The sequence below is a fragment of the Citrus clementina genome, unplaced genomic scaffold, assembly GCF_000493195.1.
Source record: "Citrus clementina cultivar Clemenules unplaced genomic scaffold, Citrus_clementina_v1.0 scaffold_8, whole genome shotgun sequence".
Taxonomy (NCBI): domain Eukaryota; kingdom Viridiplantae; phylum Streptophyta; class Magnoliopsida; order Sapindales; family Rutaceae; genus Citrus; species Citrus x clementina.
Window position 1 is genome coordinate 6,188,241 of NW_006262022.1, and position 22,949 is coordinate 6,211,189.

The 22,949-nt window shown below is 35.8% G+C and overlaps 4 protein-coding genes across 7 annotated transcripts; 1 reads left to right on the forward strand and 3 right to left on the reverse strand.

The window, feature by feature from the left end:
• Nucleotides 1–98: 98 nt before the first annotated feature.
• LOC18035408 lies at nucleotides 99–1,054 on the reverse strand. The gene has a single exon (XM_006423345.2). It carries the CDS (start codon nucleotides 933–935, stop codon nucleotides 336–338), a length of 600 nt encoding a protein of 199 aa, XP_006423408.1. The 5' UTR covers nucleotides 936–1,054; the 3' UTR covers nucleotides 99–335.
• A 3,027-nt stretch (nucleotides 1,055–4,081) lies between these two features.
• Nucleotides 4,082–11,246, reverse strand: LOC18034418 (coatomer subunit alpha-2). 4 transcript variants are annotated; one of them, XR_002904052.1, is made up of 5 exons: nucleotides 11,008–11,246; nucleotides 10,425–10,669; nucleotides 9,300–9,794; nucleotides 5,719–8,777; nucleotides 4,082–4,236 (listed from the first exon to the last, which is right to left on the reverse strand). XR_002904052.1 is itself a non-coding variant. In XM_024178594.1 (4 exons), exons 2-4 carry the CDS (start codon nucleotides 10,630–10,632, stop codon nucleotides 5,821–5,823), a joined length of 3,660 nt encoding a protein of 1,219 aa, XP_024034362.1. In that variant the 5' UTR covers nucleotides 10,633–10,664; nucleotides 11,008–11,246; the 3' UTR covers nucleotides 5,420–5,820. The 4 variants fall into 4 exon arrangements, 2 of the variants coding, with proteins under 2 accessions (XP_024034362.1, XP_006423409.1); XR_002904054.1 differs by lacking the exon at nucleotides 4,082–4,236 and adding an exon at nucleotides 5,316–5,358; XM_024178594.1 differs by lacking the exon at nucleotides 4,082–4,236 and having other exon boundaries at nucleotides 5,420–8,777; nucleotides 10,425–10,664.
• Nucleotides 11,247–12,025: 779 nt separating this feature from the next.
• On the reverse strand, nucleotides 12,026–17,460 carry LOC18034771. The gene is made up of 11 exons (XM_006423358.2): nucleotides 17,273–17,460; nucleotides 17,070–17,164; nucleotides 16,265–16,370; nucleotides 15,512–15,610; nucleotides 15,335–15,400; nucleotides 15,084–15,200; nucleotides 14,587–14,661; nucleotides 14,148–14,250; nucleotides 13,687–13,734; nucleotides 12,505–12,626; nucleotides 12,026–12,413 (listed from the first exon to the last, which is right to left on the reverse strand). The coding sequence occupies exons 1-11, from the start codon at nucleotides 17,345–17,347 to the stop codon at nucleotides 12,312–12,314; spliced, it is 1,008 nt and encodes a 335-aa protein (XP_006423421.1). The 5' UTR covers nucleotides 17,348–17,460; the 3' UTR covers nucleotides 12,026–12,311.
• Nucleotides 17,461–20,250: 2,790 nt separating this feature from the next.
• Nucleotides 20,251–20,586, forward strand: LOC112096289 (uncharacterized mitochondrial protein AtMg00820-like). Its single transcript, XM_024179719.1, has one exon. The coding sequence runs from the start codon at nucleotides 20,251–20,253 to the stop codon at nucleotides 20,584–20,586; it is 336 nt and encodes a 111-aa protein (XP_024035487.1).
• Nucleotides 20,587–22,949: the final 2,363 nt, after the last annotated feature.

Consider the following 22,949-nt stretch of genomic DNA (forward strand, 5'->3'; position numbering starts at 1 on the left):
AAATTTAGCATAAGAATGAAAACAGGGCATCGCCATTCCCATCCACATAATATTAAACAAACAAATTAATTCAACCAAGACCAATTGAAGAACTCAACTAAGAGAAAGAAACCAGAGACATCACATGAATAAGCATTGATATAAGAGACAATGAGTTAAAAGTCATAGTATGTAAACCACATGAACCAAATCCAATTAACATAACCTAACAATTCACCAGGATACCCTGGTTCCAACTACATTAATTACATGCCAAATTTCTAAGCAATCCCCACATAAGGGTCAAATTTTTTAACCAACTTTCTTCACAAATCTCCCAAATTTACCTTGTTGCTTTAGCAACTGTACTTCATTCCCAGTCCATGCTTGCCATGAACAGCACCAGGCTTCACATATGAGAAAGGAGCCCTCTTCGAAGAATTCACCTTTGCAGAAGCCCTTTTTCCCAACTTCCTCATCCTCTGCCTCCCAAGCTTTCCACTCACTGCCCTTGGCACAAGTTCATCATCCAAATCATACGCACCATCATCATCATAACCATCACTATCATCATAACCATGCTCATAATAATCACGACACTCACCCTCGTCCACACCATCATCATGATACTGATCTCCCACATGGGATACTTGCTCCTCAATAAACCCACCACCAATCCGAACACCAACATCATCAAGAACACTTTTTCCTTCATCAAAATGGAATGTTTCTAGGGCTACGATTGAATTAGCAACTGAAGAGTGCCAAGAAACAAACCAGCCATCATCATTGATGCTGTCCAATGACAGTTCATCGATCTCATGATCATCAGCATCAGATGGGTTGATGAATTCCCAGTAGGAGAGATCAATTTCTTCTGATTCCCCTGATGATAAACACAAGAATTCATCACTCCCTTGTTGCTGCAACTGCAAGATTTGATTTTTCTGTGCCATTTTTCCCTCTCTTGGATTTTTAATTTCTCTTCGCTAATTTTGTAAAATGAATTGGAATTTTTTTTTTTAAAGAAAAAAAAAAAAACAGGCAAAGAGGATAACGTGTGTAAGAAGTTGTGATTTAGTTACCTCACGCGAGTTCAATATAAATCAACGGGCACACACGTCGAGGATCACGTGAGGAGAATCCTTACTGGTCCACGTGAAACGACCAGTCGTTTTGAGCCATGTGGAAAGCTGTTCTATTTTGATATTTGAATTAAATTTTTATTTAGTTTTTTCAAACCAAATGTTACGTGGTGAGACTAGTCATGACTCATGAACCAAAGTGCATCTTATTCCCAGGGATCAATACCCCACAATTTCAAATTTCTACCCAATTTAGATCCTTTATTGCGTAGAAAATTTTTGACGGATTCGATTACATTGATGATATATTTTTTTTTGAATGTTATATAATTCAATTAATTTTACAATTCTCTTGATCACAAATTTTCATACAAATTTTATTTTAGTATTTTATTATTATGATATAAAAAGATAAAATTACCCTAAAAAAACATGAGTATTAATTTTGGTATTTAATTAAAATGAGTATCTAATAATTTCGGTATTTAATTTTGTGACTTATAATCTAGTATTTCTAAATGAAATCTAGTTATTATTTCACTGTCCTTACGTGTTACGTGTGAATAACATAAATTTGACAGTCTAATAATTTATATGAGAATTGTGCATAAAAACACTATGTTAATTTAATTAAAAACTAATATTCATACTAATAAAGTAGTATTAGAAATAATAAGTTTGGTACAAATTAGAAAAATATTAAAGTTAACATAAAATCTTGATAATTTTACTTTATAAGAGTAAAATAATTAATTTAAATTTATGTCAAAGCAATCTTTGTAATCAAATATACTAAAAAAATTTAAGTCACAAAAAAATGAATTAAGATAAATTTAATTAATTAATTCTCTAAAATTCTTCTTGATTTGAAAATTTTAAAAGTAATGTGACACTTTAATAATTATATTTTAAAAATGGGATGAATTTACAAAAAATGTGGGGTGGAGATATCATTACTCTTAAATTTATTATGAAGTGATTACTTGACCACATACGCAAGCCTACAGTTTCTCAAGTATACTAAATTGGATAATTGGGACCGTTTGCAAACTGTTACCGAACTGATAAGAAGATCCGAAACTAAACCAAACCGAAACCACGATGTAGTTTTTATTTTCCTTAAATGTCTGTTGATTTTTTTGAATTCCCAACCCGAACCGATGCCTACCCATATCTAAAATGGTACTTCAAATGGGTTATTTTTACATACCTCCCCTGAGGTTTCACCTAATATCAGTTTAATAGAACATATCTCCGTATTTTTACATTCCTCCCCTACTATTAATATTTCTGTCAGTATAATATCAGTATATAAGGTCACAATTGTAAAAGCGCATTTAAATTTTAAAAAACTTAAAAAGTTAGCTGTAGTGGCATTGGTAAGTGCGAAATACCATTGCATCCGTCCATTTTATTACCCAAAAGAAAAATCTCTTCACGAAAGTGTAAATCTTACGAAAATCTCATCATTCATGCAAACATTCACCCCTCAGCAGCTTAAGTGTGAAAACAAGCGAGTGTTAGTGAGTTTGAGGATCAAGAATCATCACCATTTTGAACTTACCCATGAAGAAGACTAGCTTCGATGCTAATAGAAGACTGCTGAGGGGCGAGTTTCCGCGGCTTTTCACGGCTCTAATACCAGTCGAGGCTGCGTTTTTCCTCTCTCCTCGTGAGCCGAGAAGATGCTGATAGAAGACTGCCAACAAGCGCAGTGCGTGGCCAATCGAGGAGGCATTTCCGTGGCTTCTCACGGCTTCGATCGGTGGCTTTCCGGACGCTTTTCGACGGCAAAGACGGCATGGAGATGACTAGCGGTTCAAGGGCTTCCGATCGGTACCAAGCTCGACTGAAACGGTGGCCCGAAATGGGAGATCCGACCGGATCACGGTCGCGGGTCGGGTTGGATCCGATTCTTTTTCCTCTCTCTCCCCGTGAGCTTCACTCTTTTCTTTTTCTTTTTCTTTTTTTCTCTCTATATAAATGGCTGGGCAAAAGTCAAAGAAAATATGGTGTGGGTGTTTGTACTCAAAATTCACTTGTAATCATGTCCGAATGATTAGAAAAATTGGTGTTGTCATGTTGTGGATGTTTGTTGTAAAAGATTAATGGGTTTTAATGTATGCTGAATTTGTAGAAAAATTATTTTTTATATTAATTGATTTAATTTTATTCCATGGCTTCTGCACTCCTATTCTCCTGTGCATTGGAGAAGAAAGAAAATTTTTTTGACTCCAAATCTCCAACTTCTAAGCACCGAGAAATTTATGTTTGATTTCAATATTTTCGGCTTTTGAATAGCTTTTGAATATGCTTGCACTGTCAACTTTGCTGGGAAATTATACCTGTCAGCTTTTAAAGGGTATTTTCATCCTCTTGTTAGTCCACTAACAGTCAACTGACAAAAATATTAACTACAGGGGAGGGGAGTAAAAATACGGAGATACTTTCTATTAAACTGAAATTAGGTGAAACCTCAGGGGAGGTATGTAAAAATAACCCTACTTCAAATACATATATATATATATATATATATATCTCATAATTAGGGTATCGCTAGATTTAAATAATCAATAAATCATGAAAAATTAACAAAATCTAATCACCATGCGGTGTATAGACTGTGAGAAACAATATTCATGAAATACAACTATCAGAGTCTTTATACACGACAGTTGTTGCAACCCAAAATCAATAAAATCATGAACTTATTATACACTTATGCTCCTGTCTATCTATAGTTTGAGACGTCATGTAATAGTAAATTGTTTAAAACGTTCTGCTACAATTTTAATAAGTAAAATAACACCTCATAAAATTGCACTTTTCTAATAGAAATGTTTCAATCAAAATTTTTAAAGCGTGAAAAATTTTAAAAAACACATAAATTATGAGATTTATGCACTTTAAATTTAAACCTCTAAAACCATTTCTCAAATAATATTTTAATTTTGTACCTCTCTATTTAAAAAAAGAAAAAGAAAAAGAAGACAGAATTATTCATCCACTCAATAGAGTTCTAGGAAGCAATCTTATAAATTAAAAGAATTCAACAAATGAACCCCACCTTATATTACATCTCACGCTACTGGGAAAAGCGTAGAATGATATTTACTTGAAATTTCCCGCAAAAGAACGAATTAAGTGGTGCTCTACGATCCTCATCATGCCCCTAGTTCCCAATAAACACCATTAAAAAAAATTAAAATCACATACAATTTACAATAAACCCCTTTTAGATCTCAGAAATAATTTTTTTGGACTACATATCTGCAAACCAAAATAAATATTGATCATCCATAACCCACTCTAAAGATGCTAAAATGAAAATGATGACCGGTTTGACTTTCAATATTATTGTTGCCATAATACTACATTTGATATGTTACTTGTGTTGAGCGTTTCATTTAGAGAGTGCGGACCTTTGGTACGTTTAAGAGCTTAGTTACCATGCTTGACCTTGTAACAGTATACTTATGGAGGGGTTTAATGGAAAAACAAGTTTGTCCTTCAAAGAAGAACTACATTGTGAACATTTAAATGGCTTTTTCATAAGATAAATAAAGTAGTGCCCATAGCACCACTAAAGACGCTTTCACATCTAAAAGGTTGAAAAGAGTTCCCCAAAAAAATTTGCTGGCAACATTCGGGTAATATTGGCTCTCATTTGCAAGCCTTTACCACATCAAATGGAGTAGACCACCGTCACATATCCTATGTAGTAAATTAAGGAATTGTATATACACACGCCTGTTATTTCTGTTCTGAAATTCTCATAACTGCCAGAGCTAGCAGAAAAAAATTGCATGTCCAAACTGAGCTTAAAAGTGAAAAATGAGAAAGTATAGGATCTATGCTCTTCCCTACCATAATTTCATTAACCATCTATGACTTGATTCAACAAACTTCTTGTCAAGGCTAGAGTTATAGGCTGCATTTTTAACACGGTCCCATCCACAGCTGCAACATCTAATCCTTCCCTACTTACTGTATTAACAAATTAATTTCCTATAGTTTTGCGTCTACATTCATTCTTCTACATAGCCAAATCTGCAGGATAATAACACTGAATTCGGTTCACTAAAGAAAGATTGTAAATTTATTATACTAATATGAATGGTCTCTTACAATTATCTTCATATCTTACAAGCCATCACACTCTACAGGTCCTACGCACGATATAGTTTATAACCCTCAAAAGTGACAAACAAATTGTATCCCAAACAATAAAAACAACAAACAAAACGCATATTTTCTGAAAGCCTCCAGAGAATCATAGCCGCAACATTGCTGACTGGACATCAAAAATATTAATTACTGATAGCTGGTAGAAATTACTTTCAACTAGTCAACCAAGAAAAAAACCAAGTATAATAGCAAAAAGCAAATTTGCCAAATGGGGTCTGCATACATTGACATATAAGTCTTCCTGCCTATGACAATCATCTAATTTTAACAAAAGCCCTTTAGCTATTCTTGTTTATGAACAACTAACAAGAATAACCCAAGTCAAAATTCTCAAATTGTTATTACATTGGAAATCATAGCCAACTAAATAGAGGGCAAAAAAAAAAAAAAAAACAGGCAAAAGCCAAAAAAGTAGCCAGCACAAACAATAAATTCGAAACTTTTAACTCTTGTTTTGGTATCTTACCTTTTAGCTGCAGATATGAGAATCAATAAACTTGATCGTTTATGCTGCCAAAAGGATGAGCAGAAAAATGGTTGAACAATTCTTTCTGATTCAGTAGTTTGATCATCGAATCTGGGTAGGAGAACAGAGCAATCCTGAAGCATCTACCCCAACAACCGCAAGATCACACACTGAGCAGAGCTGCCCTTCTTGGCTAGGCACAAACCGGGTAGTGCAGTAGGGGCATGAGACATCCTTCTGTCCTCGGTAGATTGGCACATGTGTTGCTCCACAAATGACAAATGGGTTTCTAAAATCATAATTCAGCTGTGTGGCATCTGTTGGATTCCTCTCTGCAGCCTGAAGCACTTGCCTGGCCGTTTTTGATTGGCTCTCAATCGTGGGGTTTGTCTCCAATAACCGCCTGGCAAAGTTACCCGCTGTAGCAAGGTTCTTATTCTTGAAGCATACTGACATTGCATTTAGCAAGGCTAACCGTAAGTGAGGCATTTGAAGGTTGCAGTGGGTGAAGTAGGCAGCAAGCTCCTGCTGGCGTACCGGATCATCTTTGAGTTCCCTTCTTTTAAGCTCCAACTGCAGACCAAGGACATATTCCTTGACAATAGTGATCAACTCCTTAACTTCGTCAACTTCCCTCCTTGAGTCAACCACAATCAAAGGAATCGTATGAAGAATGCTAAGAAAGAGACGGAGGGCCTCTGTAAATTTCCCAGTTGTTGTGGCCTTGTAACTAGCCTTGAGCTTCTCTTCCAACTGTGAGAAATTGAAGACAAGTGCTGGTGGTCCCCTCACATTGGGGCTGGCAGACTCATTCCATCCCCTTTCAACAGCTAGTGGTATCACCGGAGCTGATGAAAATGCACGCAGATAAGTGTGGCTCCCTGAATGAAGATCAAGAAACATGGATTTCAAAGGAGCAAAATTTCTTATTCCAAGTTGCCTGTTCAGCAACCGCATTGCAGTATCAAAATTGCCAGCTGCTGCATGCTCAGCAGCAAGGGAAGATCTCTGGATCCAAATCTGGCTAACGGGCATGCCAGGAGTTGGTGCCACAAAAACTGCAGATCGAGCATTCACAGGAGCCTTAGGTGTTTCTGCCTCAGGGGGAAGCTCCAAATCTTCAAGGTCCCATCCTCCCTCTTCTTCTTCACCTTCTTCTGCCACTTCCCCATCTTCCAAGATTGCAGCGACATCCCCGTTTTGTAAACCATCAACATCAACCATATCCAGTTCCTCACCCCAATCACCCTCAACAGCCTCTTCCTCTTCATCCACAGCACCCCTTCCAATATTATCCAGCCCACCTTCAAAGATGCCCTTCATGACTCTTAGAAGAGGCCAATCACCACTACACACAACGGGGGATGGGGGCATCAAAAGGGAAGGTGCTTTTCCCTCTGGCACAGATGGAACATTATCTCCCAACTCAGCTGCTAGTCGTTCAGCAACATCTTGCAGCCCATGAACGGAAGCAGTAATATAAGCCAGAGGCAAATGACCTGCACTCTCCAGGATTTTCACACGTTCTTTGACATCACCCAGATACAAAGCATTATGAAACTGACCCATGACATCATTCTTAACTTCAGCTATTTTAAGCATCTTGGACAGCTTGTCCATGTTCCCGGTTATGAGATAAAGAAAAGATAACCTCTCAAAATTTTTGGTCCTCTGATAAGCATACTCCACAATGCCTGCATTACCCTGGCGAAGAGCCTCCACCCCTAATCTATACCAGTGGTCTTTCTCATCAATCTCCTTAGCTGATGCAACTGCAATTTGAATGTTCCCGCTCTCTAAAGCCAAATTAAATCGAGTTCTTTCATCTTTCACAAAATGGAGAGCAACTTCAGGGAAGCCCTTTTGCTGCAGATAAGCAATCATTGCCTGACCACAAAGCTGTGAGTTCCTTATCATGCTCATGACATGGTCATATCTCTTCCTCAATAGAGACAGCTTGAAAATATACTCTGTTGCTTCAATAACTATAGCCCTGTTCTTCCCATCCCGATCCAAGCAAAAGATGGTGTTTCCAGAAACCTTTGTTATGTAGATTGGGACATCAAGGGTTCTAATAATCCCACTGTCCCCATTTGGGAGGCAGTATTTGATATGATTTAAAGTTGTGTAAATGAAAACACCATTGTCATCCCAGGCTCCACTCTTTACTCGGATTGTCTCATGAAGAGTACACTGGTGCACAAGCTTTTTACTAGCAATGATAATGGCATGTTTGCTGAGCAAGGCAACACTCTCCATGTCATTAGACCATACAACATACTTGACAAAAGGAGTTTGGAGATCACCAAGAACAAGCCTCTGCTGTAGATCAAATATAACCACCCTATCCTCAGCCCGACACAGCAAGTTACCAGTTCCAGCATAGAAAATTGCATCTGCAGCGATTGGAAGGATGCTCTTTTTAACAACCTCATTCTTTAGATTCTTGACCAATACTTGGTTGCTGCTTTTGTCAAGTACAGCAAATCTATTTCGGGCAATAAAAATTGCCGAACCTCCAAGGCCTTTCTTTGCATCTTGCACACTATCACCCCTACCAATGCTGTCTTTAGGTATGACATACAACTCATAAGACCCCCCATCCACATCTGAGCAGATAAGAACAGCATTTTCTGTGGGACTGTAAGAAAGAGTCCTCGGACTTTGATTCAAGCTTGTAGAACCAGGCCGCCGAATTGGAATAACTTGGGTATCTTTTTGAGTTGAAAACTCATAATATCGCAGAAAGCGATCCTTAGCATAAAACAGAGAATCACCACTCACTGCAAATGCAGGTCGTTCCCTCTCCAGCTTAAAGACAATCATGCCACTATCATGGCCTGCTGCCAAAAGATTCATTTCAGGGTGAGATGCTAGAATCCAGAATCTATCGTGCTCGCGGCGGAAAGTTTGAACTCCAGTTCGCTTCGTTACATCCCACACACGGATGCTTTTATCCTCGGAATTAGATACAATTATGTCCTGTTTGGCATGGAACATAACGCAGGACACGTTATTCATGTGCCCCCTCAAAGTGTCCACTTCCCAAGCCTTAGTTTCTGGAAAACAGTGGGGGAAAGGGGGGGAAAAGAGATTCACTTTAATAACTGGGTTTATCGGTGGTAACAGTATAAAAGAAGATGTGGAAATTGCTACGGAATTTGACAATTTTTGTAATCAAAACAATATTCAAGTAGCTTGCTTTAACTAACACAGTTATTCTAAAGTGCAATTCGCAATCACAAAAGCAGAGCTTGGACAAGCAAAGGATGAATTAAAAGCACTGACAGTATAAAAGTTGCATGTCATATCTCATGCTCTTAAAAAAAGAATAAATAACAATATAAATGCAATTATGAAACAAATAAAACTAATTATCAGTTGAAAAATATAAAACAATTAAAGAAAATTTCAAAATTCACAAAAAGACAAATGTTTTTGGCATGCTTTTGTTATATTGTTGTTCCTTTATCATTTTACAATAAAAAATTGCCAACGCAGCAGCTAGTCAAAGATACCCTAATAACTGTTGTTTGACAATCAAAGGCAGATTAAGTAAAAGCACAGGCTTCCATAATTACCGTTCATGCGCCATAATTTAACTTGACGATCATCTGCTCCTGAGACAATGAGAGGGAGGGTGGGATGGAATGCTGCCCAGTTGACTCCCCGGTCATGACCTTCCAAGACATATTTAACAACAGCATCAACACCGCCAAACAGATCAGTGTTCATTTGACTCAACCGCAGAATGTCATCTGCAGGAGACACTGTTTTCTTTCTCAGGGCACCTATATCCCAGACACGAACAGTCTGATCTAGAGAGGCTGAAACAACAAGGTCTTCTTTAGGATGGAATGAGGCACACATGACATAATGATTGTGTCCCGTCAACACAGAAATACAAGTACGTGACTGCCAGTTCCATATGCGGATGGTCTGATCATCACTGGCACTCACAATCCAAGGGTACTCATGATGAAACTGCACAGTACGGATGTAATCAAGGTGCCCGAGAAGAGTAAACAAACACCTATGCATCTTGTAATTCCAAACTTTGATCTTGTAATCATCACCTACAGAAGATAGTAAGTTATTACATGCAGCATTTTCTTTTTATTAAAGAGATGAATAACAGAATCAGTACTGCACAAACAATCCTTTGCATGCATTAGTGTCGCATCCAGAATAGCATAGAGCACAAAGGCTTCAATTACACCTTTTGGTTTATCCATCTAAAATCATTTGACAAGCATGATTGAACCAAAAAATGTACTCAATATCCATAATTCAATCGATGGTAAAAGAAGCCAATCAACTTGGTCATCTCCAGAACAGACCAGATTTATCTTTTCCACTGTTTGACAATACAAGAAAACCAAGATGCATATTAAACTAGTTTTAAATTAGACACTCAAGTTAGATCTAGAAAGACAGACCAATGATACACTGTTATTTTATTCAAGACAATCCAATTTCTGAATAAGATCTGTAGATGAAACCAGATGCTGAATTCTAAACATATCCAAACTTGCAGACACCAAAGTCAAAAGGTCCACACAGCATTTGCATTTTCTTTAATATCCTTATTCGATCTTGCAAAATTCAACAATATGCCGCTAAAAGAAACAGTACTGATCTTCTGCATCCAAAAATTCAACCCACAGATCAATCAGACAACATTGTAAACAGAAAATCTCATTTACCTCCAGAGACGAACAAGGGCTGAGACTTGTGGAAATGGACGCCACGAACAGGGCCATCGTGCTCATCAAACCTGTCGATGAGTGTCCCCATACGATAGTCCCATAGCTGGATCACACCACTGTGAAGACTTGCAAGGATCCATGGTCTCTTACTATGGAAACTAAGTCCCTTCACTCTATTACTCTTCGTCTCAAATTTGGTCAACATCTTCTCCAATCAAAATCAACAAACACCGAAATCTAATCTAACCAAAACAAAAACAAAACAAACAATTCAATCAAATTCCACAACAATGTTCATAGTTAACTAAACCAAATCATATCTCGTGCACCTCGTTTGGTTCCTTAAACAAATATAATATCTACTCTCACTAACCGACCCGTTTAATCGCAAAATTAAGAACAGATCTTCAAGTAAAAAATGACAATAGAAATTAATACGATGTCGTATTCGTAAGCAAAGATAAGGAATCAAACGAAAAGCAATAGACACAGAGGAATTGAATCACAGGTAGATCTAGCAAGATCAAAAGCATTCAATTAAACAGAATTTACAAAATTAAGGAATTAAACATAAATTTACCTCAGATCTGATGACCAGTACGTGAAATGATCAACGGCATGTGATTTGGTTAGTGCATGAGCAAAGCCAAGATCAGCGATGCGAGTTTTGCGAATTTATAAGAGAGAAATTTTTTTAGATCGGGAGAGATAGCTTAAGGGTTTGTTTGTTTTATATGTTCTGATTTTTCAATTTCTCCCTTTAGATCTGAGTCTGATAGAGAGTGTGCGTAGTCCCTTTGTGTGATAAATCTTATAGAGCGGGGACATGAAGGGCATTTTGGTTATTTATTAGGGGCACCGTCGGACCGGAGAATCTTAAATATTTATTTTTGAAAAAACAAAAAATGGAAAAGAAACAGAAATCGAGTGCGTTTGCAAAAAAAAAAAAAAATTGAATTAGCTAATACCGGAAATTACAAAAATATTTGTTATTAGTTATTTACATTCAGCCATCAGGTGATGTGTAATAATGACCGTTAGATTGAGATTTGATGGTTATGATATAGTGGGTGATGTGTCATTGGGTGTAAGTTAATAGTAGACGTTGATCGTAAGTAAGGTGGCAGGAATGGAATAGGGGAAGTCAATTAACGGTCTAGATTACATCTGTTGCGTTGTGTCAATCGTATTTGTCACGAACAATGCGTTACGCGCCTGTTTAATTTATCTGGACATTTGAGAATTTCGTTTTCGAGGAAAATGCTGAAAGCCTGTGATTAAAATGGGTGTTTTAATTGAACTGGTAAATTATATTCAAATAAAAAAAAAACTGATAAATGCAGTTTCTTCTTGTAAAAATAAAATAACTCCAATAGTAAAAACGGATTTCTTCTTCAAAACAAAAACAAATTAATTGTTAAAGTTATCGTGGCATTATAATCATTGGAAGAGTGAAAAATAAAAGGTCAATACAACAAGAGTATAATAATTTTTTTTTTCCAGTTATCTAATCATATTGTGTCACGTTAGTTTGTATGTCAATTTAATTTATAACTCAGGTATCAAATACTGAGCAATAATCCAATTTATTACCCAAGATAAAAGGAATGATTACATACAAGTTCATCAGAAATGTACAAACATCCCAGTAAATGCCGCTGCAAAGAATCCCTCTGTGTTTGAAGTGACGAGCTTTTCTGATACTTCAGCTGACATGGGAGCATATACATATCAAGCAACATTTTGCTACAAAAGCTGAAGAACAAAACAGGGTAGCACATAGTTCTACATTTAGCCGCTCTCAATCAAAGGAAAAGCTTCTTTCTGCTATAGCAAATTAAGAGTAACTTGTAATGTGGAATGGCATCTTCGTTTCTGTACAGATTATTGAGGATTTCCCCGAAGTAACTGTACAAGCTGCTCTGTTCTTGATTGGATGCCTTTGACATATTCGGTAAGGATGCGCTGCTGGTAGGAGCCTCCCTCCTGGGGGAGAATGAAAAGAGAAACATCAGGCAATTACGAAATGCTAAAACTCTTAAACATTAAAGATGCAAGGCCAAAGGGTGTCTGTTACTGTTCGGATAAGTATCCGCTCAATTCGTTTCTTAATGACAGCATAAAATTCCTCTGGCAAAATTTCGCCTTTTCCAACTGTCAATCCATCAATCAAAAGTTTGTTCCATTCTTCCTCAGGAGCTGCAGCAAATAAACATATCTATAAGTGAGGGAAAAAACATTAGTAACTTCGAAACATGAGAGGTTCAAACTAAGAAGGATCTTCCTGGAGAACTGCCAACAAAACAGAAGAAAATGAGCTGTTGATTCTAATTTATAATTCCATAACAGCTTTTGGATTACCTTGAAAATTCACCAAAATACAAAAACAAAATCAATTTATCATGTTAGTGCTTGGATCTCATGTGCTCCAAACAAATACTGGTAGCCTTCGTATGTATGTATGATGGACTTACTATTCAAACCTCAGCACTCGACTTAAATTTTAATAAGAGTCATGCCCAATAACTTCAAAATGATAAGGTTGCACAATCATGACAGAAAGAGAGAAAAGTAAATGAAAAGAAAGAATCAAATAGTAATACGATCTAATACTGGGAACCAAACATGCAGTATAAGCATTAACTACGTCTCCATAAACATATTCTTCCTTTTATCTAAACTTAAAGGTATAAATCATCTACAATGAAAAAAGATTCTTGGGAGCTTTGCACTCCAGGCAGTCACACCACGTATGGCCTAGAAAGCCCGAGGCACAATCTTCTGTCTATCTAATATGTTAAGACAGCAACAGTATATATAATGAAAACTTGGAGTTAAAAACCAAACTGAGTACCAGTAGCCACACTGGAACAGACCTTATACATAACTCTCTGGACATATTTAACAAGCACTGTGTGTTCTCACAGCCAGAATTGGCAAACATCTTTTAGCCATTCTACACCCAGACACCAAGCTCTAGAATATCCATGCACAGAGCCAAATCCCTCTCATTCAGGCTTGCAAGGAGAATTTAGACTATCCATGGAAGTACCATCAATTTTGCGGAGTCTAAAGACTCAGAGCTTGATCTCAGCCATAGGCTGAAAGCGATATAATAGAGCTAGAGAAACTAGTTACTAAAAAATATTGAGTAATCATACAACTTCCTCTTTGCCTAGTAGTAGTACACGGATCATTCATAAATATGATATACTTGCCGTTTTTCTGAAAGCATAAAAACAGGGGAGAAGGTATGCACCTTTAATTATGGTCTCAAGAAATTGCTCAGCCTTCAAAACTTCATTCCCTGCATTAGGGAAAAAAAGGGGACAGACATTATTTTTCTGAATTATAAAATTGAAGGAGTTCAAATTATGAGCTGAAGCAAGCCACAAGAAATGCAGTGATAAAGAGAAGTTTTTTTTTTTTTAATTTTTTTTTTTTGATGCGGTGATAAAGAAAAGTTGAAATAGGGAAAAATGTAGCATAACATTCTTTTGGTGCATAGATGTGCACATATGTGCATGAGAATATTTTCCACTTAAAACCAATGGAATATGAATAAGATATGATGCAGACGAAAAGAACCAACATTGTATTACTTCAAATATCATACTTTAGATATATAGATGAAAATAAAGAACCCATCTATAAGATATCATGCCAACAGAAATTTCTGTGAATGGAAACATATGGAACCTAAAAGGGCAGCTATTATACCTTTCTTTGCATAACTTTTCTTGGACAGCTTAATTGAAGCATAGAGTTGTAAAACCTTTTGCAACATAGCCTCAAGCCCTGGCTTATCCCCATCTTCTTTTGACTGCAAAAGATTAATAAATTCAGTCAATCAATAATTATCTTAAAGATTCAAAAATACGTAGCATCTAAATACTGTTACAATGTAAGTTTTGGCCCTACAGCTTTACATGTATCGCAGCAAAATCTTGCAAGTAGGTTTAGAACAGAAAAAAGTTAATGCAAGTTCAATAGTTAAAATATAAGGCAAAGCAGCATGTAATAACAAACATCTTTTGTTGCAGAAAATTCTACATATGAGGATACTTTGAAGATAAGATTTGCATAGCTGGCCACTAGCAAATATAGCCACGACTATAATATTCTCAGGAGTTCAATAGAAAAGATAGATCAAACTCACTTGTCGTAATTGAGCATTAACTTCTGCAAGGAATCCTTCATCTAGCTGCCCTTCTTGCTCTCTTTGGACAATTTCCTTAAGTTTTGTAAAATGAGTCGCATAAATTTAATTCAATTCAATGAAAATTACAGTAGTATTTCAAACTGCATTTACAAAGAGAATACATCAACACAATGTGTGCATACTAACAATCATACTCTTACCTATTTCTGTTAAAAAAATCATCTAAACAAACAATATTTCTTCACCATTGTGATAAAGTTGAAAAATGCAAAAACTAATCATCTCTAGACACTTTTTTACTTTTTACTTTTTACTTTTTATGCTAGACTACTGGTAAGCAAAATAATGTAAGCTGGAAATCCTCTCTAACAAATAATGAGATATTCTAAAATTTCTAGAAAAGGGAAATATAAGTTGGAAATCTTCTGTATCCTTTGAAGATCTTCAACATAAGAAAATCAATCAATTTATACCGAAGTGTAAAGAATACCTACCTTTTCCATCAGTTTGAGAGCCTCAGGATCTCTTGGAGGCCAGGAAATCTCTTCTTCCTCATGAACCACAGGTTTAAGAATGGCCTTGAGAACATCAGTAGCTGATTCTATCTTTTCCTGCATGGGGAAAAGATACCATCAAGAACAAGAAAAAAGAGTTCATATTAGAGAATTAGGAGGTATTTTACATGGATGAAGGCATAACAAAATCATAAATTGTTAAACTGATAATGCAAGAGAGAGCAAGGTACATGGGTCTTATGGACAACGCGATCCACTATGTTCATAACAGATGTTGCCAATTCCTCGTAGTCTTTCTGCAATAGGACAGAAATAATGCCAAAACCATTATTATAAAGAGGAAACTGCAAGAAGTCAACTACAGGAACACAATAAAAAATTAGAATTAACCAAGTCAAAAACCATGCTTTATCATCCTCTGATTTGCAGGTATCAGTTCTCGCTGCAAGTCGTATCCAAAAGCCTTCATTGAAAGCAAGGATGTTTTCAACGACAAGCTGCTGAAGCTGTTCACAAAAATAGCAAAAAAACATGAAAAACCAGTTTATGTAAATATATTCACAAAGCTCAGCAATAGCTGATATTTTCTTTCAAGTGAAAGCATCCACATTTAGCCCGAGAAAAGTACAAACAAATACCCATTACCAGAAGTATAAGCTGCAGATTTAATTTGGAATCACTGGAGATAAGGTTTTCACATTTGACAGATAACTAACTGTTTCGTAGAGTTGTCTAGGATAACTCAAGTTTCTACATCAGCGTCATGGAATATTCTGCCTCATTGCAATAAATTTCTATGAAATCATATATATGATAGAATAATCGTAATCACTTTTAAGGGTAACATTTTTTACATCTCCAAATGAAGTTGATAAATCATGTGTTTACTCTTGCATGACTAGTACCCGAACTAAGCAACTAGAACAAATGACTTCATGACATTCGATGATTGATTCCTTAACAGTAAGACAGTTTAGTTGCTCCTACAATAGCTCTAACACTGCTTACGCATAAAAGATAAAATTAAGAATAATTGCCAATCCTATCATATAGGAGAACTGCCAGTAATCGAGTTCAAACTTTATGTGAAAATGAAAAAAGGGATTTGATGTTGATTATAAAAAAAAAGGGGAAACAAACAGCAAAGCACCATCACTTACTTCTTTTGGATTCGCATCCCTGAGCATATCAATCAGTCTATCCACTTCTACAGTCTTTTTGAATGCTTCCTCAGGACCCCGACCGACTGCACATATTAAATTTCTCCTGTTTTATTAGATCCAAACACCCCAATTTACCATCAACAGCCCAATCCAGCACATAGAAGAATACTAATTAATAAATAACTAACTCTAACCATTCACTAATACAAGGATTAGAAAAAAAAATTAATCCACAACACATACCTTTTTAAATGATTAGCACTTGGCTACCAGCTGACATTCAAGAGCAAGAAAATAACAAAACAAACAGTTGCTAGCCAGATAAGAACTTCGTATATATATCTAAAAAAAATGGAATATCCTTAAAACAAGATAAATTATCCAGAACCAGTCGGAAACACACAAGAATTCCAGCCAGTTTGAGTTATATCAAATCCAATTCAGATCAACTTTTTACTCCTGATTCCCGACTTAATGAGTCCATAAGTCCCGTGTAATTAAGCTAAACAACAGTGAGTTTCAATCTACACCCTGCAATTCAAGCTAATCATTAATCAACAACTCATTTCAATAATTCAGGATATGTTTGGATTGACAAGCTGTGGCTTTTAGTCTACAATTGCTATGAAATAGAACATTAGTTGCCAAGTAAAAGTGGTTATTGCTTACTATAAACCACCAAACATTTTAAACATTGTACTTTCAAAGTTAAGTAGCAGAAGCACAATATATGTAATTACAAACATACCCTTAAAGCAATATCAAATTCAGCTCTAGGAGAAGAAAAAAGCAGGAGGCATACCTCCGTTTCCACTCAATTGAATTGGTCGAAGAAAACGGAGTGAGCATCGTCACTCTAAAAACCCCAATATAGCATCTCTTTTGGAGCACTGAACACTGCATTACAAAACAAAATTTATTCACACAAAAATAAATAAATAAACGGCATCACTAAGCTTTGAGTCTGAGAGATTAGGAAAATTAATTAGGATTTTGCATAAGTACCCGGTGTTTGAGAGGTGTAGTGATTGGCGCCAAGCCAGAGAATAGCGTGGCCATGGAAATGGTGGCTGGTATCATCAACTATGTGCGGACAATGGCGGGAGACTGGACGGTTATTATGACCGTTCAATTTTCATATCTATAAAGCTTGAAGCTGATTTGATGAATTGAGTTTAGTGATAAACTGAAAATTGAAGATTTTATGTTGTTGGTTGTTAGCACAAATATTTGGCCCGTTTAATAAGACTACGGCGTCGTGTGGTCAGTTGAATAATTACATCGAGGTTGCTGATGTTTTTCTAAACAGCAAAAACTGAATAATCCAATGAAATTACCCAAAAGAGTCTCACGTCCGGTTTGATAGTAAGATTGGACAGTAAACTTAAAAGTTATAACACTAAAATATTTAATAAATATTAATTATTATAACCTAAAAATTATGTTGATTTGATCCACCAATTGTATGATAAAAAACTTGTAATATCTTTATTGTTTTTGAAATTTTATTTTATAAATATAATTTAATTTTCTACAGTAGCTCTAGCATGTAGCTCTGAATACCAAACAAGGGTTCAATGGCATATTTTGAAATTCAGATGTCCAAATTTCAATAAACAAAATTGGTCTTGTGATTGATGAAATATGATTTATGGATAAATATGGTATCATCATTTTTGTTCATAAGATATAATATAAATTCTAAGATGACCATTAATTATTCTAATGGATCATATTTGCTTTTAGAAGCTCTTTCTACTAAATAAAGAAAATTGTGAAAACAAACACTTCTCAGAATTAATTACAACAATTGCTGAGATTGGATATGATTAGAGGTGGCAAAAATATCCGCCCGGTCTGGACCCAAACCATACCCAGGCGTTGTGGGTCGGGTATTACCCGACCCGAGTATGAAGCCGGGTCAGTCTTGGGCATCACTTGATAAACCCGGAACCCGAATTTTATTAAAAAATATATATTATTTTAAATATTTATATTTATTTGACTCATTTATTATACATATATAAAGTTTTAAACACTTAAAGTTTATTTTTTTATGTCAAATTTTATTGAAATAAATTTAAAACTTATAAAATTACGAAAAAATAAAAAATATATACACATATAATATTAAAAAATATAAAATTCGGGTACCCGGATTAAAACACGGCCCGGACTTGGACCCGAATATGTTGCATCCGGGCAGGGTTTGATCATTGCAATACCTGTCACGCTCACTAATTAGATTGGAACTGCTACCAAATATTTCGGGGACAAAAAAGAAAAAGAAAAATTCTTTTCCACCTAACATGAAACGCAAAACTGATAACAAAATTACCGATAACTAGAACATCCTCACACTAGCACATTAAACATCAAACCAATAACATGCTATTGGTAATTAAATTAATTGTTGTCAATCCAAAAAACAAATAATATATCCATCAATGCATAGAATGACATAAATTTCAGTAATAAATTTACAATTTGAGTCAACTGAGTTGTTTGTAATTGATAGGCAGAATGAGAGATTTGATACATACAGTCTGTATTCTTTGTACGGTTTATCTTGCAATAATTTCATTTAAGACTCAGCATGTTTCAATTGAAATACAGAAAGGTAAATTAGTTAACTAATTCAGCGGTGTCCAAAAATATGTGTATAAGATAAGAAATAAAAAAGGGACGAAGTATAAAACTTCCCAATCACAGCTAAGAACACGTAAGGACGACGGATATCTTAATTGCAAAGCTCTTACTTCAAGAAAGCTTGTTGGAGCTCGTCTGGGATTGCAAGAACAACTGGCTTTGAAAGTCTGGTAAAAGGAACGTCGCATCTGAACTGGCTTTCCCTCTGGCACCTTCATACTTCTTATGTCTTGCTATGACGCGAACAAATGGTTTATCAGGCCATCGGTAAGAGTCATCAATACACGTTCTTTAATGACAGCAGTATGTCTTGGACACATGATCAATTATCTTTTCATTAATGGTCCAAAGTTTGTCCCATTCCATAAGATTAATTTTTTTAAGCTCCTTGCAAAAATAAGAATACAAAAGTGAATCCTCCACTTAGGTGATCTCAATACATAACATATTCAGTAACTACACAAATAAATAAGAATAGAAAATGCTTGAACTATTAAAATCCTTTTAGTCAGCTACATTGTTTTACCTGTTCAAGAATAAACTGGCCACTTGTAGACCTCTGCGCACAATTCCTTGGACAGTAGGAAAGCGAGGGTCATCCCATCAATCAACCTTTTCGTTTTGTACAAAACAGAGAAGCTTGTGCTTGCTGAGAAGTGAGTTCACCATATTCAGCCGGCTGAACTCATAAAGGTGAACCTTTCTCACTTCTAAATCATCCTGAATTCTATGGTATTGAGCATTGCGATCATGGTACTCACTAAATCTAAGTGCATGTGTTATTCATTCTTTTGTATCAACAAAAGGACAAGCAAAATCATATGTTGGGTATATCTTGTACTTGGACCCAATTCAATGGTGGGGAACAGGATTACAATGTGTTAAGGAAGCTCATAATGTGTAAAAGCAGTCAGCTCAAGGTTAGCACGTGGGAGAATTTGCTGAGCTAAAGTTAGTTAAGTAAGCAACGCCAGCTCAGCAAATTTAGTCAAGGCTTACTGAGATTTTATTCTGATTGTTTTCTTTTCCGTTAACAATGTATAAAAGGTGTGCTTTGTACTCATTTGATGATTAAGAAAAGAAGAAATAAAATCCAGAATATTCTCTGAAGTTTTCTCAGTAAAACAAAGTAAATTTTCTTAGTAACCAAACAGTACAGATCAGTAGAGTTTACGTTTTCTTTCATGGTATCAAAGCATTCCTCATCAACCATACCATTATCACCAACACAACAACAAACTGAATCACAACCACAAAATGAACCACAACTATCTACTTCCCAGCACATAAATCAAACTCAAACCAGAAACCTTCCTTCACAATCATCACATTCAATGGTAACCAGATCAAAATCTGGAATCTTCAAGCCAAAAGTTTACATAACCACCTTAACCAACAAAGAATCCAGTACTGTTCAAGAAGCTCTAAGTGATCAGAATTGGCATCAAGCCATGAGAGATGAATATGAAGCTTTGCTTAGGAATGAAACATGGTCATTGGTACCATTTTCAGAGGCATACAAGGTTGTTGACAGTAAATGGGTGTTCAGAATCAAACAAAACACATATGGGAGTGTAGCTAAATACAAAGCCAGGCTAGTTGCAAATGGTTTCCGGCAAACTGAGGGTATTGACTACTTTGAGACTTTTAGTCCAGTGGTAAAGGCTTGAACAGTAAGAATTATTTTTAGTTTGACTGTGATGAATAAGTGGAAAATAAGGCAAATGGATGTCAATAATGCCTTCTTAAATGGAGAGTTGACAGAAGATGTTTACATGCATCAGCCATCAGGTTTCATTGATGATAAAAAATCCAGCTTTGTATGCAAGTTGAAGAAGGCCTTGTATGGCTTAAAATAAGCTCCTAGAGCTTAGTATGACAAGCTGAAAAACTGTCTAATAAGTAATTGGGGTTTTCAAAATTCCAGAGCTGATACTTCTCTCTTCTTCAAAGAGATTCAAGGCTCAATAATACTTGTTTTTATATATATGGATGATATACTTATTACAGGACCTGACAGTGGAGAATTAGAGAAGTTTATCTTAGAATTCAGTAAGACATTTGCTTTAAAGGATCTAGGAATACTATCATACTTTCTGTGGATAGAAGTCACTTATGCTGATGATTGTATGTACCTATCTCAGAGAAAGTATATTAATGATCTCTTGTCTAAGGCTGATATGTTGGACTGTAAAGGGTGTGATACTCCTATAGTGATTGGACTGAAACTTCAAAAGGAGGTTAAAGGTTATTTAGGCCAGTATGTTGAGGATGCAACCAGTTACAGAAGTTTGGTTGGAAGCTTGCAATATTTGGTGTTAACCAGACCAGAGATAGCCTTTGTTGTACACAAACTCAGTCAATATGTGACAGCTCCAACATTGCAGCACATAATGGCTTGTAAACGAGTTCTAAGGTACTTAAAGGAAACCATGGATTATGGTCTAAAATTTTCAGCTGGTGGGAAAATGGAAATCACAGGTTTTACAGATGCAGATTGGGCATGCGATATTGATGACAAAAAAATCTATAAGTGCCTACTGTATTATTTTGGAAACAATCTGGTGTCATGGTCATACAAGAAGTAATCTATGGTGACAAGGTCTAATGCAGAAAGCGAATACAGAGCTTTGGCTTCTGCAAGTGGAGAAATAGCATGGATTCAATCCTTGTTCAGTGAGCTGAATATAAGATGTATCTCAATACCTATCATCTGGTGTGACAACATGAGTGCAACGAAGTTAGCTAAAAATCCAGTCTACCATTCACGTACCAAACACATTGAACTGGATATGCATTTTGTCAGAGATAAGATTTAGCAGAGGAGCTGGAAATTCACTTCATTCCAAGTGAAGAACAAATAACTGATGTCTTAACGAAACCTCTCACATTCATTCATTTTAATTACTTTCGAAACAAACTCAATGTGCAGCCATGCCCCTTGAGTTTGAGGGGGGCTATTAAGGAAGCTCATAACGTGTACAAGTAGTCAGCTCAAGGTTAGCACGTGGGAGAATTTGCTGAGCAAAAATTAGTTAAGAAAACAATGTCAACTCAGCAAATTTAGTTAAGGCTTACTGAGATTTTATTCTGATTGTTTTCTTTTCCGTTAACAATGTATAAAAGGTGTGCTTTGTACTCATTTGATGATTAAAAAAAGAAAAAATAAAATCCAGAATATTCTCTGAAGTTTTCTCAGTAAAACAGAGTAAATTTTCTTAGTAACCAAACAGTACAGATCAGTAGAGTTTATGTTTTCTTTCACAATGGTAATAGACTAGATCTCGAAGAGATTTATTGGGATCTTGCATGTCTAACTTCCCACGAAGACATCACTGCAAGCCCCTTTCAGATCCTGCAATCATCTCCTTTCACAATTTCATATTCTGCTCTACACTATTTTTTCTGCATTTTGGTTCAAACCCATCCATCCTTTGTTTCTGCATTTCCTCACGAGTTGTGTCACCCATATAAGCCTTTCTCTGACAAATCAAATTCTCAGCCATATCCATCAAATCCAGGAAGTAGTCCGAAGTGTACGTTACTATTTCATACTTGATGCCCAATATCTCAATATCATTAAGAAGATTATCCATAAATTCATTGTTTTCTTTAGAAGGATTTTTATCATCGAAACGCATAATCGGTTGACCTTTATTAAATTAACGATAATTAACTTGCCAGCTTCATTTGCATTCCAACCATAGAAATTGGTAGCCCGACCAATGTAACAGAGGAGGACATAAGTTCCATGCAAAGTTGACTTACATCACAAAGAAGGCAAACCATGAATACACAATATTCTTACCTAGTTTATAATTTTCTTTTATAAGCTAAAAAATAAAGCAAAATGTTATTAAAGAACAGAAATTTAAAAAGATAAACACGAAGATTGGAAAATCATGCCAATATCATATTTAAAACTATTGGCTTCAAGATCAAATCAAGTAAAAAAACTCAAATTGGAGGACTTCACCAAACTTACAAAAAGGGTTTCTATCTACTAAAGTACCCAAATGAATTACTTGACTAA

Excerpts from the sequence above, each read along its gene's own strand:
- LOC18035408 (XM_006423345.2), bottom strand. The coding sequence starts at position 935 with ATGGCACAGAAAAATCAAATCTTGCAGTTGCAGCAACAAGGGAGTGAT.
- LOC112096289 (XM_024179719.1), top strand. The coding sequence starts at position 20,251 with ATGGTAACCAGATCAAAATCTGGAATCTTCAAGCCAAAAGTTTACATA.
- LOC18034771 (XM_006423358.2), bottom strand. The coding sequence starts at position 17,347 with ATGATACCAGCCACCATTTCCATGGCCACGCTATTCTCTGGCTTGGCG. Across the intron at positions 14,662-15,083 it reads CTCTCAAACTGATGGAAAAG|GAAATTGTCCAAAGAGAGCA; the intron begins GTAGGTATTCTT and ends ACAAAACTTAAG. Across the intron at positions 13,735-14,147 it reads GAAAAGTTATGCAAAGAAAG|GGAATGAAGTTTTGAAGGCT; the intron begins GTATAATAGCTG and ends TCCCTAATGCAG.
- LOC18034418 (XM_024178594.1), bottom strand. The coding sequence starts at position 10,632 with ATGTTGACCAAATTTGAGACGAAGAGTAATAGAGTGAAGGGACTTAGT. Across the intron at positions 9,795-10,424 it reads GCCCTTGTTCGTCTCTGGAG|GTGATGATTACAAGATCAAA; the intron begins GTAAATGAGATT and ends TATCTTCTGTAG. Across the intron at positions 8,778-9,299 it reads TAAATTATGGCGCATGAACG|AAACTAAGGCTTGGGAAGTG; the intron begins GTAATTATGGAA and ends ACTGTTTTCCAG.